General features: G+C 45.0%; 1 protein-coding gene across 1 annotated transcript; it reads right to left on the reverse strand.

Moving 5' to 3' along the window:
• Positions 1 to 50: 50 nt before the first annotated feature.
• ZNFX1 (zinc finger NFX1-type containing 1) lies at positions 51 to 12,913 on the reverse strand. Its single transcript, XM_066561436.1, has 13 exons — positions 12,788 to 12,913; positions 10,102 to 12,102; positions 9,184 to 9,315; positions 8,606 to 8,751; positions 8,251 to 8,403; positions 7,689 to 7,806; positions 7,198 to 7,439; positions 6,947 to 7,086; positions 6,480 to 6,634; positions 5,686 to 5,831; positions 4,824 to 4,934; positions 4,012 to 4,107; positions 51 to 2,585 (listed from the first exon to the last, which is right to left on the reverse strand). The coding sequence occupies exons 1-13, from the start codon at positions 12,840 to 12,842 to the stop codon at positions 156 to 158; spliced, it is 5,925 nt and encodes a 1,974-aa protein (XP_066417533.1). The 5' UTR covers positions 12,843 to 12,913; the 3' UTR covers positions 51 to 155.
• Positions 12,914 to 13,047: the final 134 nt, after the last annotated feature.

Below are 13,047 nucleotides of genomic sequence, written 5' to 3' on the forward strand. Positions count from 1 at the left end.
AGCCCCGCCCCATAGAGACAGCCCCGCCCCATAGAGACAGCCCCGCCCGGTTGGAAGCAATACACACTTTATTAGTATAGAGTAAGCAAAGGGGGAAATCAGTGGGGCTGTGCCCCTGCGTGCGTGCCTGTGGGAAGGAGCGAGGTTCACACACCCTACATCAGCCGGCGCAGCTCCTCGAAGTTGAGCATGTTGTTGGCCACGTCGGACCAGGCCGCGTGGGTTGCTCCGTCCATCTCCGGGGCCAGGCGGTTGCTGCTCTCCAGGGTGTGGTTGGTGCCGCCGATGACTTCGTGGCACTCAGGGCATGTACTCTTCTCCATTGCCCCCCCACACTCCCCAATTACGTAGATGTGCCCATTTTTGCACTTGAACCAGTGGCCACGGGGACAGCCAATGGCACTGACAATCTGCACCCGCTCAGCTTCAGAAATCCCCAGCCCTGACGTGGGCAAGCTAGCATTGATCTTCTTCAGGTGAGCCTTCACTGCAGCCTCATCCTCCTCTGTGAATTTCTTTGTCCCTTCCAGGATCTCACGTGCACTGTTAATCTCTGCTGCGATGTCTGCGGGCATCACCCTACTTGTTGCTTTGCACCTTGCCAAGAGGCTCAGCAAGTAAGTCAGCCTCTGGATCTCAGACTGCAGGTCAGTGAGCTCCTGTTCTGTAAAACTGATGCGTGGCTTATCCAACCACTGCTGCACTTCATCCAGCCTCTTCATCAGCCCCTTCTTTTCTTTCTCATCAATTTTGTTCACAGAATTATTTAGGTCTGCTATACGTTTGTAGAAATTAAGCAGGTTCTCAATTAGTCCGATACTCTTTGTGGAGAGAGGAGAAGCTTCTAGTTTCCTTTCCAGCATGGCATACTTAGAGGATAGATCATGCCTCAGAAAAAGATTCCGTGCCAGTACAGCCTGCAGTCTCTTTCTGTTAGACTCAATTTCCTCTGCCGGGCCTTGGATTTTCTGTTTCACCTGTTCTATCTCCTCCACCTGCCTTTTCACACTGCTGCCATATCTCAGGTTCTTTCTGATGGGTGTCTGACACAGAGGGCACACCTTCAGCTTGACAACATCATCATCTTCATCCATATAGTGGTCAAGGCCTTGTGACTCAAAGACATGGCCACAGTCTTCAAGCTGTACAAATCGAGCATCTGGGTCATCCTCAAAGCCAAAGAAGATCTGAGTAAGTTCCTCATGGTCACAAACAAGGCACTTCTTTGGGCAGGGCTCTCCACACAATCCAATACAGGGATGACCACAGGGCAGCATCTTAGCACAGGGAACATTGCAGCGAGGCCTGTTGCACGGCTCAGAGCAAAGCTTGGTACACTGGTAGTGCTGGCACTGCCACTCACATGGCTCAGCACAAGGAACACAGCTTTCCCAACATTTCTTTTTGCACTTACTGTGAATACAGTAGTTCTGACATTCCTTCTGACATGGAGGACATTCTGTAGTACAAGGCTCTTGACACTTGTGGGAACAGATCAAGACACGCTTGCATGGGCTGCCACATGCCTTATGAAATCTTCCTCCAAAGCAAGTATGACAGGAACCTGAACACACATGACCACATGCCAGTGTGACAGAACACTTACTCTCACATCTCACAGCCTCCTCATGTCCCACCCTAGTCATCCAGCAAGAAACTTTCTGCTCGTGGCCACATTTCAGTGTGGCTGTAACCCGTTGAGGACACTTCATTGTGCACTGCTCCCCACAGGAACGCATGCATGTGTGTCCACAGTTTAACTTCTTCTGGCAAGGTTCTAGGCACTGAAATTTACATTCTGGAATATGGCATGGCACCATCTGTATGTGGCCACACTTAGAAATAGTTTTCTTTACCTTCACCATACAGTTTCCACAGGGCTCATAACATGACTTTTGGCAGTGGTGCCCATCTTCACAAAGTACCTTTTGACAAGGCTTCAGGCACTGGTACTCTTTGTGCTCAGGGTCATACGGGTGACATGCCCTTGCGCAAGCATGTCCACAACTCAACCTAAACTCACAGGGACGAGTACAGCCTCCCTCCGGGACACTGTTGAAGTCTTCACCTGCAGATACCTTCGTCTTGGTTCCAGGGTGATTTTGACAGCAAAGCTCTAATGACTGGCCAATGTGACCATTTTTCCCAAGGGTTTCAATGATCTTGTTCCAGAGAGGAACCTTGCCAAGCATTCTCATGTTTCCAATACAATAGAGGCCTTTCTTAGCTCTGGATAATGCCACACATATCCGATTAGGGATCTGCAAGAACCCAGGTCTCCCCTCTTTGTTGCTCCTCACCAATGACAGCAGAATAATATCATTCTCCTCTCCCTGGTACTTATCCACCACATGAACCTTCACACCTTCAAAGATCTTTGCCGGCATGAGCCTACGCAGACAGAAGAGCTGTCCAGTGTAAGTAGTGAGAATGGTGATCTGAGAAGGTTCATAGCCCTGACACAAGAAATATTTGCACAGTTCCACTACAAAGTGGGCCTCGTGTGGGTTCTGGTGGCTTTTCCCTTCCTGGATCTCTTGTTCAGGAACCTCATGTTCCACAAAGAAGACATTAGTTGAGACACCCTGAAACAAGAGGAAGGATGTCAGAGAGATAATTCTAGTTTCTGTCACCCCACAGTGTTTCCATGCTCCTGATTATCCACTGACAGGAGGACTTTTAAGGAGTTGACTACAGTATGCAGTTACTGTGTACTTCGGTGATTTTGTCTTAGATTTCCATAGGTTATTAATCAAATTCCCATTTCAGCTTATTGGTAATATTTTAGTACCCTAACATGAAATCAGTTTCTGATTTTATTCCCTATCTTTGCAGAAATGTTTTTACTGTACATTTCCAGGTTATACAAAAGAAAACATGAAGTGTTAGTAACTTCTCAAAGCATACTCATGGTGTGAACAATGTCTTGTTTTGGCCCTGTAGAAGAAAGATACTAAGTTACCAGTGCACAGGGTTGAGCACTTGCCTAAAACACACTTCCTCTGTTGCTGCAAAAAAACAAAGCAGCAAGGAAAATTTCTTCTTCAACAGAAAAAACTAGGAATGCTAGGACTCCAGTAGTCACTCACCATCTCATGGTGTGCAGAGTTGACTGCTCACCTGTTCAAAAACTCTATTGGCCTTGAGTTAGCAGGGGCTTTTAATTTTTTAACTATTAACTGGAATTATTCTACCCATAAGAAATTATTGCTCTGCCTGCCAAAATCCAGAGACTGATTTTAACAGGAAAGAACAGCTTTTGTAGGTCAAACACAGATCTCTGGTTGTCCAAGGTAAGATTACAGAGAGATGACTGTTAATAGTTCAAAGATGCAAGAAAAGCACCAACCTAGAGATACATGAAGCCCTGGTTCAGGCTTCCTCATTTGTATTTCCTCATTTCATTGAGGAAATTTAAATCAGAAAAGAGGGAGTGAGTGTTAAGATGGAACCTCTCAGTACCATTAAGGAAGAAGCAAAGACTGACACTTCTGACTGATACCCAAGGCAAGCATTCTAATCACTTACTAAATTCTGGCTGTTTATTGAGCGTGTTAGATAAAAAAATGATGATTTTATACTTGTAAGCTGCATAGATCTTCCTTGCAATGTTGTGCATTGGTAGAATGCCCAAACGGAGAGACTAAGGAAAGAGTTCCAGTAATCCTGTCACCTATTTTATGTTGGAGTTTCAATATTATGCTTTAAGTCTTTCATTTAAGATTTCTTCCTAGCTTTCAAACTCCTACAATTCATTTGTTCCCCCTCCTATTTTTTACTGTTCTTTTAAAGTCATTGGTATTGGATCTATTTCCACTGTCCACCATCACTAATGCCAGAACTACAAATTACTTATGTAATTCTATATTGCACAATTCCTTGATTCAAGTATAAATTTCAATAAGTGAATTTGACCTAAGAATTTGAAATCCTTGAACACTGTAGTTTACAGAAACTCATTTAGCCAGTAACAGGGCACAAAAGCAACCACTTGGACTGCTGAAAACTCACTTTTATATTCTCGTATTCCAGGACAGAGGGATGGTTCTCCAGCTTCTGGTATATATGAGGACTGATAAGCTGGGCAATTTCAGGGCGCATGCGGTGCTGAAACACAAAACAGTTTTATCAGTCTTGAGAAAGGAGCATCATATTTCCTGTCAATATTCTTTGCTCCACTGTACAGACAGTGGCTGAATACAAGACAAGGATGACTTTTCAATAAGAGACAAGAAGGAAGCACTTCCCAATCCCTGCTCTCCCTCACCCCATTGCTGACACCAGCAACAACTGCAGGAGTGAGAGTAGCAGAGCATCTTCAAGAAAATCTCTTGATAAGGTTGTTGCACAATAGTGCTGGTTTCGGTGCAAATTTAAGCACACTTATAGATAACAAAAGCCAGCACCTCACCCTAACTACTAAATGAGCTCTTTCAGGTACCTTTAACACAGGACTGCTGGTGGTAGAATTAACTTCCCCAGGACCCAAGATAGATGATTATAGCAATTTAGCAGGAAGCATCCTGAGAAGAATTGTGCTATCTCACTCTGCAAAGTTGTGGAAGTTTCAGTTGCCACAATAAACCGTGTTCTTCACAAAAAAACATGAGAACCACAGTGCTGTGGACAATATCACTAAAACTGAAAATATTTTGGAACTCCATATCAGTTTGACAGCTCCTACCATCCTACCACTCTTTTCAGAAGCTAGATAGAACATTCTTTTCTTCTAGGCTGCTCTTACAGTAGAAATATAAACTTAAGTGTATTACAAACTTAACCTAAATACAAATGCCATGAAGTTTTTTATAGCTCTTTCTTACTTGGTACTTCAGACAGACAAAGGGGAAATCCACTTTGATCAGACGTTCAAAGAGAGAGACTTCGAGGTTGAAGTTTTTGGCCAGGTCATATACATTTGCACTAGGCTGCAACTGAAAGAGAAGGGATAGGAGGTCCATGTTTTGGCACTTTTCCTATGTCTAAGTAGGATTTTTCACTCTCATTTTTTTGTGACTGGTCTCCCACTGAAAGGCCAGAGACTGGATTCTTGCAGAAGTGCTTAACATCAAAGCTAGATATAGTCACAATCAAAGCACATCTAAAATTGTATCAGTCAACTAAAACACCAGTCCCACAGGAGCTCTAAAACTACAGGACAGAGGACCTGTGGTGTCGCAGACACCTTTTTGTGAAAATCTTTTCTTTAGGATTTTCCTCCTGAAGCTGAGAACTTTCAGCAACAAATGTAAACAATTATTATCTGCTGCTGCGGAATGCAACAGGTCCACCTGTGATTGGCCCCTCTTGGATGTTTATAATTAATGGCCAATCAAGACAGAGCTATCTCGGACAGAGTCTGAGAGAGCTGCCTTTGTTATCATTCCTTTCTTTTCTATTCTTAGCTTAGCCTTCTGAGGAAACCTTTTCCTTTCTTTTCTTTTTAGTATAGTTATAGTGTAATATATATATATATATATCACAAAATAATAAATCAAGCCTTCTGATCATGGAGTCAACATTCTCGTCTCTTCCCTCATCCAAGAACCCCTGTGAACTCGGTCACACTGTGGTATCTGTAGAAGGTGGGGAGCAACAAGCCTTGGCAATTTTCCCACACAGTGCTGTGTTAGACAGTTCTTGTTCATTAACCCAGCAGATAGAGCTGTTAGCCATGAAAGTTACCTGCTGGTGATCTCCAATGAGGATGAGGTGCTGGCATTCTTTACTCAGAGTAGTAATGGTGTGAGCCTCAAGCACCTCTGCTGCCTCTTCTACAATGACAATTCGTGGCTCTATGTACTGCAAGATCCGTCGGTATTTTGCAGCACCTGAACAAGGACAGAAGATAAACCTTAGGATATAACTGCATTCAAGCAGTAAGGCAAGACTTTTCACAGAGGGGAGTAGGCTCTGTCTCAGAAAAAACTGAGGTTCTTCTCAAGATTCCCCATTTCAACACTTGGCTTTTTGAATTTTAAAACAGTACCATATCAGGGGCGGCTTCTATATGATGAGTTAAGGAAGACAGGTGGAGATTAGTCCTATGCCTGCCTTGGTCCTTTTTTCAATGCTCTCTTCAGACAGAAGAAACACTCAATACATTGGTCTACATGCATAAATAAGCCTAAATTATCTCTCCAAAGGGACATACTACAACAACCTTGACACTACCATCTCCAGAAGGTGCTGTGGGAATAGCAACACAGGTATTAGCTGGGCCTTACTAAGGCACAAGTGGTGCAGTTCCATTAGAAGAATGCTACTCAAGAGAGGGGGAGTGCAAAACAACAGAAGCTGCTCATGCCATTAATTAACAACACTCACAACAGCCCCATTTGCAAAGGGAGTCAAAGATTAAAAAGGCAGAATCTGACCCAGGCTGTGAAGCAATACATGATACTAATCTTTCAGCAAAAAGGTTCTTTAAACATGATTGTAAGCAATACAATCTGGTTTGTTTCCCAACTGCTCTGCACCTGTAGTTGTCATCCCCACAACTCTGGCTGTACTGAGAATGCAGAGATCTTGCTCCAGCTTCAGTTCTTTCAGTTTTCTGGCTGCTTCCTGATACTGCTCTTCATGGTCCCGAATGTTCTCTCGAATAGAACCCTGGTAAGTCTGCAGCCAAAACCTGGGAAGAAAGCACCATTATCACTCACTGCAAGGAAAACAGGATGGTGATCCACAGGTTCTGAGTGGATTCAGCTCAAAACTGCCATGCCTTTTGGGAAACAGATTATTACCATCTGTACTTAGTCCTGAACATGTACAAATGCAGGGCATGACATTGCTTCCCATGCGGTACAAGGAAGGTAAGAACAAGCATGTTCAAACAAGGAACTGAACATGTACAAACAGAAACATCATGGCTTGACACAGTTTGCACACTGGAATGATCTTAGGAAACACCTGCCTGACAAGCCCTGCAAAATAGCTTTGTCACCTGTAAAGCCTCCAGCGGGAGTCCAGGTCAAGTTGCCACACATCCTGAACAGCATTGGCCTCTAACTCTGTCATTGTGTTCACTTTACGGAGCTCAACCTTCATCTTCCGCATAAGTTTTCTCCTCTGGCCACGAGTTATCTGCAAAAAGAAAAAAAAAAGCACCCCAATAAGCAGTTACAGCACAGAGATTCTTTTGTGTTAGCATCCCCATGTTATTCTTTACACAGTCATGGTAATGCATGCAGTTACCTCCCACTGCATGTTCTCCTGCTGTGGTTGAGCTGTTCCTTCTTCCTGGTCCAGCTTCATAGCCAACATGGAACGGGCTATTTCATGAACACTGTCATCTTCCTTCTCCCTCCTCCAATAGTCTGCTATCTTTTCATCCTCAATCACTCTCTCATCTTCAATCAGGTCAGCCATCTCTGGGATCGCCAAAAGCTCCTCTTCTGCTTCATCTTCGCTCTCCTCCTCTCCCTCCTGCTGTCCATCTGTGAGAGTCACCAGTCACATGAAGTAAGCCACAGCCACTCTAGCAATGCAGCAGTCAGATCACTACATTGAAATGAGGGTTAATCTTCTTAATGCCCTCACAGTATCACACATCATTCAGTGCCTGTTAAGTAGTAGTGTCTCTTTTTTGGCACACATACACTGCTTAGGTATACACACTTGTAGAAAATGTGTGTGGAGTGGGTGTCTTTCTGGTGTCTGTTTTTTTTCTGTTTTGTTTGTTTTACCTGGATTTTCAGCCCATGTATTCTCTGCAGCATTCTGGGTGAAGGCAGATGCAGCAAGTCCCAGCCACTCCAGAATCAGTGAGCGTTGTGAAGAAATGTAGTAAAACTCAGTGTCCTCCTAATATAGAGAAAGTCAAATCAGCCAGGCCTATTGCACTTCAGAGTCTTAGCATGATGCCAAAGCAGCACCTTACAGCAGTGGCAACTAGGACAAGTCCCCCCCAAGACACCCTCCAGAACTAGAAAGTCCAAGCAGCCCTAGATCTTCAGAAAGGGTACCCCTCCTCCCTTCAGTTTAAGAGGCTTTCCTTTAGGTACTTGCATTTTTATGCTGTTAAAGATCACTTAGGATCTCTGCAGTTGAAAGGAGGAAAATTCAGAGCCCCTGCTTGCCTTGCCTGTCTAAACTACTGTCATTTGGCACAGCTTGCTGTTCACTCCTTTACTTTCTCAGTAACCAAATGATGCTAAAAAGATGTATGCTGGTGGAACCTCAGGCCCATTAGCAGAAAGGATGGTAAGCATGCACTGGGACTGCTTGACTCGGAAGAAAGGGACCTACCTCTATTACCAGAGCCTTTCTCAGGCTGGCCCAGTGCTGGGGTGCCATGTGTGGTTTCAAGTAGCGCTCGTGCAGAACTCCGTAGGCCGTGCACTCCAACCGCTTCGCTCCTTCAAGGAGACCCTCCTCAGCCCTCTTCATCTCCCTCGTTATCTACTCATAACAAAGACAAGGGAGGCAGTGTCACACTCAGAGAAACAAAGTTCACTAACAGCAGGACAAAAAACTGACAGAAGAATTAAGAGACCAAATTCAGCGTAAAACAAGGTGAAAGGCCAGGTGTGGGGGAGGTTTATTATCTCCTCCAATGCACAGGCAACCCAGTCCCAGCATCTCCCAGGAGGTCTGTACATACATGTTCAGAGTCTCTGAAGTGGTCCTCTGGGAAATCAAATCTGTTGGTCTGCTTCCTCAGCTCCTTCAAGGTGAATCTGTGCAGGGCTGCACTGCTACTCCTGCCCCCAATACGCACTATCCCATCCAATTCAAATGAGTATATTCCTGTGAATAAAAAAGAAATATTAGAACTAAAGGGCCAAGCTCAGTTTTCAGCAATAGGACAAGAGGATTTGACTGCAAATCCTACAGTGGTTTGCTCTGAGTGAAGTTTTTTTAATCTATGTCAATGGGGCTAGAGTCACTAAAAAGAATCAAACCAAAATGCAGGTTATCATGCCATACAATGAGCAGAGTAAGGGTTATAGTATAGTTTCTAATTACAGGTTCTAACAACAGGTTGACCAGAGAACTGGATGCACTATCACTTGAAGTGTTCAAGGCAGGCTGGACAGAGCTTGGAACAACCTGGTCTGGTGGAAGGTATCCCAGTCCATGGCAGGTGGGCTGGAACTAGATGATCTTTAAGGTCTTTCCAACCCAAACCATTCTATGATGCTATGATTATACCACCATCCTGTTTGCAGGTACTCTTACCTTCTAAGAACTGATCCAGTGCATGGTTGGTGTAGCAGACTATAAGGATGGGACGCCTCCAGTAAGGGTTTTGCCACACCTTATCATTAGTCAAGAGAGCCTGAACAATCTTCAAACCCACATAAGTCTTTCCTGCAAGACAAACTCAGAATCAGAAAAGGGTAATCCACTGTCTATGAGTGACTTGAAACATAGAAATCATCAAAAACAGATATAAGATTTCTTTTCAGGCTGCCAATCTGGTCTGTACCGAGAGAACTGACCCTAGGGGTAACTAACTTACAAAATGTAGACAAAGTAGAGTGACACTGACATTCCAGCCTGTAGCTGAGCAAGGCCACAGTCTGCAAGAATGTTATTTTTTAGATCATAGACCTGGACACAGGGTTTTCTCTCTCACTGCATCCTCCAGCCCACTCTGATACTGGCATCACAGATGACATTTGGCTGCACATGAAACATCCACATACTATTGAAATACAAGCACTGGTGCTTGTTAAATTCAGGTACCATTTAAAACAATTACAGTCCATCTTGTAATACTTTATTCACACAATGGTTCATGGCTGAAGTTCCCAAAGCCCTAACATGCTGTGAAGACAAGTAGGAGAGTGCTGCACAGCAAGAAGGACCAAGTTCTCAAAGGCCACTGTAAACTTCTTCACCCCAATATACAAGCACAGTCAACAGTGCAGTTGGTATCTATTTGCATGTAGGTGGGCAAAGATCAGATGTGGCTATTTGAGAATATTAACTGTCTCCACAGCTCACACTAAATGGGTGACTCAAGCATCAATTATGCACAGGACTAAAGCTTTGGAGACAGTACAGCTGGCTTTCTCTGAAGTTAATCTCCCTAGATGGGGAAGTCAACAAGAACTTCTTAAATTACAGAACTTTTAAGCAAATATGTCTCACCAGTGCCAGGAGGTCCTTGGATGATAGCCAGCTCCTTGGTGAGTGCAAGATTCAATGCCTGCATCTGAGACTCATCTAATTTCAAAGCTTCCATTGAAAGCCATTGACTGGGATCTAGAATGTTTACACTTTTCAAGCTATCAGGGCACTTCTCTTTACGTGAAGTCTTCACCAAGGGTGCCAGGTTGTAGGCAGTATCCCGTGTCAGGTATGCTGGCTCCTTCACCTGTGCATCACATTCCACAATGTACTTCTGGAATGGGATATCTTCATTCCGCATTTTCTGCAACCCTTCTAGCACATGCCTATAGGCCTCAAAGTAGGCAGTTGTCTCTACCATGAGGAAAGAGTCTGAGGGTTCAAACTCTCCCACCAGTGGCTGGCTGTCTGCATCAAAAGACAGCTCCACAATCCCATTGGCAAGTTCTGCAGCATTACGATTAGAAACGGTGGCAAAAAGGAATGTTTCAAAGTGATCTTGGGACATGCAGACTAGTGATCCATACAGCAATCGTTTAGAATTTTGCCATTGTACAAACCTCAGTGGTTTTGTGTCAAACTGGACCTTGTAAGCAATGCCAGTTGGGGTACAAGATGGGGCAATAATCCGTGCATCAAAGTAGATCCTGATGTCATCAAATTTTCTCTTTCTTAAATTTCTGTCCTGGAGGTTCTGCAAAACCTCCATGATACCTTCCCTTAAAGGCCTAACAAAGTCCTCTCTCAAAAGTCGGAAGTGGGTGTCAAGATAAATACTGGTGCTTTCATATTTTCCAGAAACAAAATTGGGCCGTAGAAAAGGTTTCTCATTACCATGTATCTCCTCATATGTCGGATAAATGCTTATGAAACGATAGTTTTCTGCTTGCCCATCTTGAGGCTGCATAAATGTACAATTATCAGCCCTCAGGGTGCCTTCACGTCTCTTCTCCTGCAGATGCTGCATGAGCATCTGGACTTGATTGAGATTCTTCTCTGCCTGTTCTGTGATGTCCACACCAAAACCTCTCAGGGCATCGATGGATGCTGTCAAGACTGTCAAGAGAATGGAGACTTTCTGCACAGAGCTGGCTGGGAAAGTACTTATCAGGTGCTGAAGAAGTAAAATGATGTTGCTGATATGCTCAGGGTACTCGTGGCGTACAGCAGGAACTACTTCTGTTACCATGTCAGACACATACTGTGGCAGACAGACCTTGAGAAAGTTGGACTCCTTCACAACCCCAAGAACGTGTTGGACACTCTGTCTATCCATTTGGGAACTGCACGCCTTCTGAAGCACCTGGCAAATGAGCTGAACAAAATTGCGGTTCATGGTTGTTTGGGAAAGAAGTTCCTTCAACCCTGAACTGGAAGCAAGTGTGTTGACAACTTCTGAGGGGTCTTTGTTGAGGAGACTTTCAAGGAATTTATAGCCAATCCTTCTGGCTTGCCGAGGCTGCTCACTGTGGTGGGCACCACCTGGGGTAGCATTCTGGTAGAAATGAGGATTCTCCCGAGGTTGCATCCTCCATGTGCTACCTTCATTTTCCCACCTACTCCTCAGCCCTCTCCCTCTAGCTCCTCCCTGAGCTTGTCCACCTTGATACCTCCTTCCCCTGCCTCCATTTTCTTGCTCATTCCAGGGTCCTCTGGTCCTCTCACGGGCTTGTCCAAGCGGACACCTTCCTCCTCTAAATGCATTTTCTTGCTCATTCCAGGGTCCTCTGCCCCTCTCATGTGTTTGTCCACCTTGATACCTCATTCTCCTTCCCTCATTCTCCTGTTTTGTCCAGAATCCTGTGGCTTCACTGTTGGGCTGTTCACCTTGGATTCTTGGATTTCTACTTGATTGAGGAACCTTTGAAATCCAGCCACCAAACCCCTCTTCTCTTTGCCCATGTGGAAGGGTATAATTACTGTCTTGGATCTTTTCCTCTAACTTAGGGGCTTGGCCTGGTACATTATTTGTTCTGTGTCTGCCTCTTCCTGTAAAGCCAGTGTCCAAACGAAGCACACGTCCTTTAAAAAGGCAGGAAAAATGACACTCCTTAATTATAAACCAACCAAATTAACATGCCTCCCAACAAAGACAAATGAGTATATTGACCTGACAGTCAGCATTGAACATTTGACATCAAATTAAAAAATTATTACATTTGCACATAGATTTTCAAATTAGTGTCTCATTTGTACCCTTCTATCCAACTGCTAAAGAGAGTGCTGTACTTAGAGTTCACTTGAGCTACGAAGACACCAAAAAAGAAAACCTCTTCCCACAGAACTGAAAGCAGAAGTAAGAAGGTGAAAGTTTAAGTTTTCTGCACAGGACAGCATTTCCTCGGGAGTTAATCATCAGTGAAATAATGATAGAGGGCGGCACAGCTGACTTGAACCGTACATAGCATGCACAAAACATGGAGTGTTTGCCTTTCGGAGTAGGAGGAAGCGCAGCCCACGGGGCCTTTGTCAGACTCCCCACAGCATGTTTAGCGAAAAATTGACTACTAGCAGGAACAAATAGCAAGAGGCTGCTGCAACACATCGCCGCATCATGGCCCCAAACAGACTCCAAGGGCAAATAACGAAGTGTTGAAACTCAGCCTTGAGAGAAAATTTCGCTGTACATAGGTGGGGGAGTAGCGGATCCCCCTGTACCAGCACCACACCCAGCCCTCCTGCCCTGCATTCCCCAGGGGACCCTCACCTCTCGCTCCACCTCGGGATGGTCGGGCGTGAGGCTCCTGCCCAGGACTCTCCATCGCCCGGCCGGGACTGCTCCGGCTCTGTTCCAGCTCTCCGGGCCGAGGGCAGCGCTGGGCGCTGGGGACCGTGGCTCTCCTGCGGCCGAACACGGGCGATGCTGCGCCGCGTCTGCCCCGAGACCCAGCAGCGCTTCCCTTTCCAATTCCCCCCAAAGTTTCACTTTCCAGTTCCCCGCAAGTCCCGCCCGGTGAGCAGAGCCCC

Source organism: Molothrus aeneus, chromosome 17 (genome assembly GCF_037042795.1).
Source record: "Molothrus aeneus isolate 106 chromosome 17, BPBGC_Maene_1.0, whole genome shotgun sequence".
Taxonomy (NCBI): Eukaryota; Metazoa; Chordata; class Aves; order Passeriformes; family Icteridae; genus Molothrus; species Molothrus aeneus.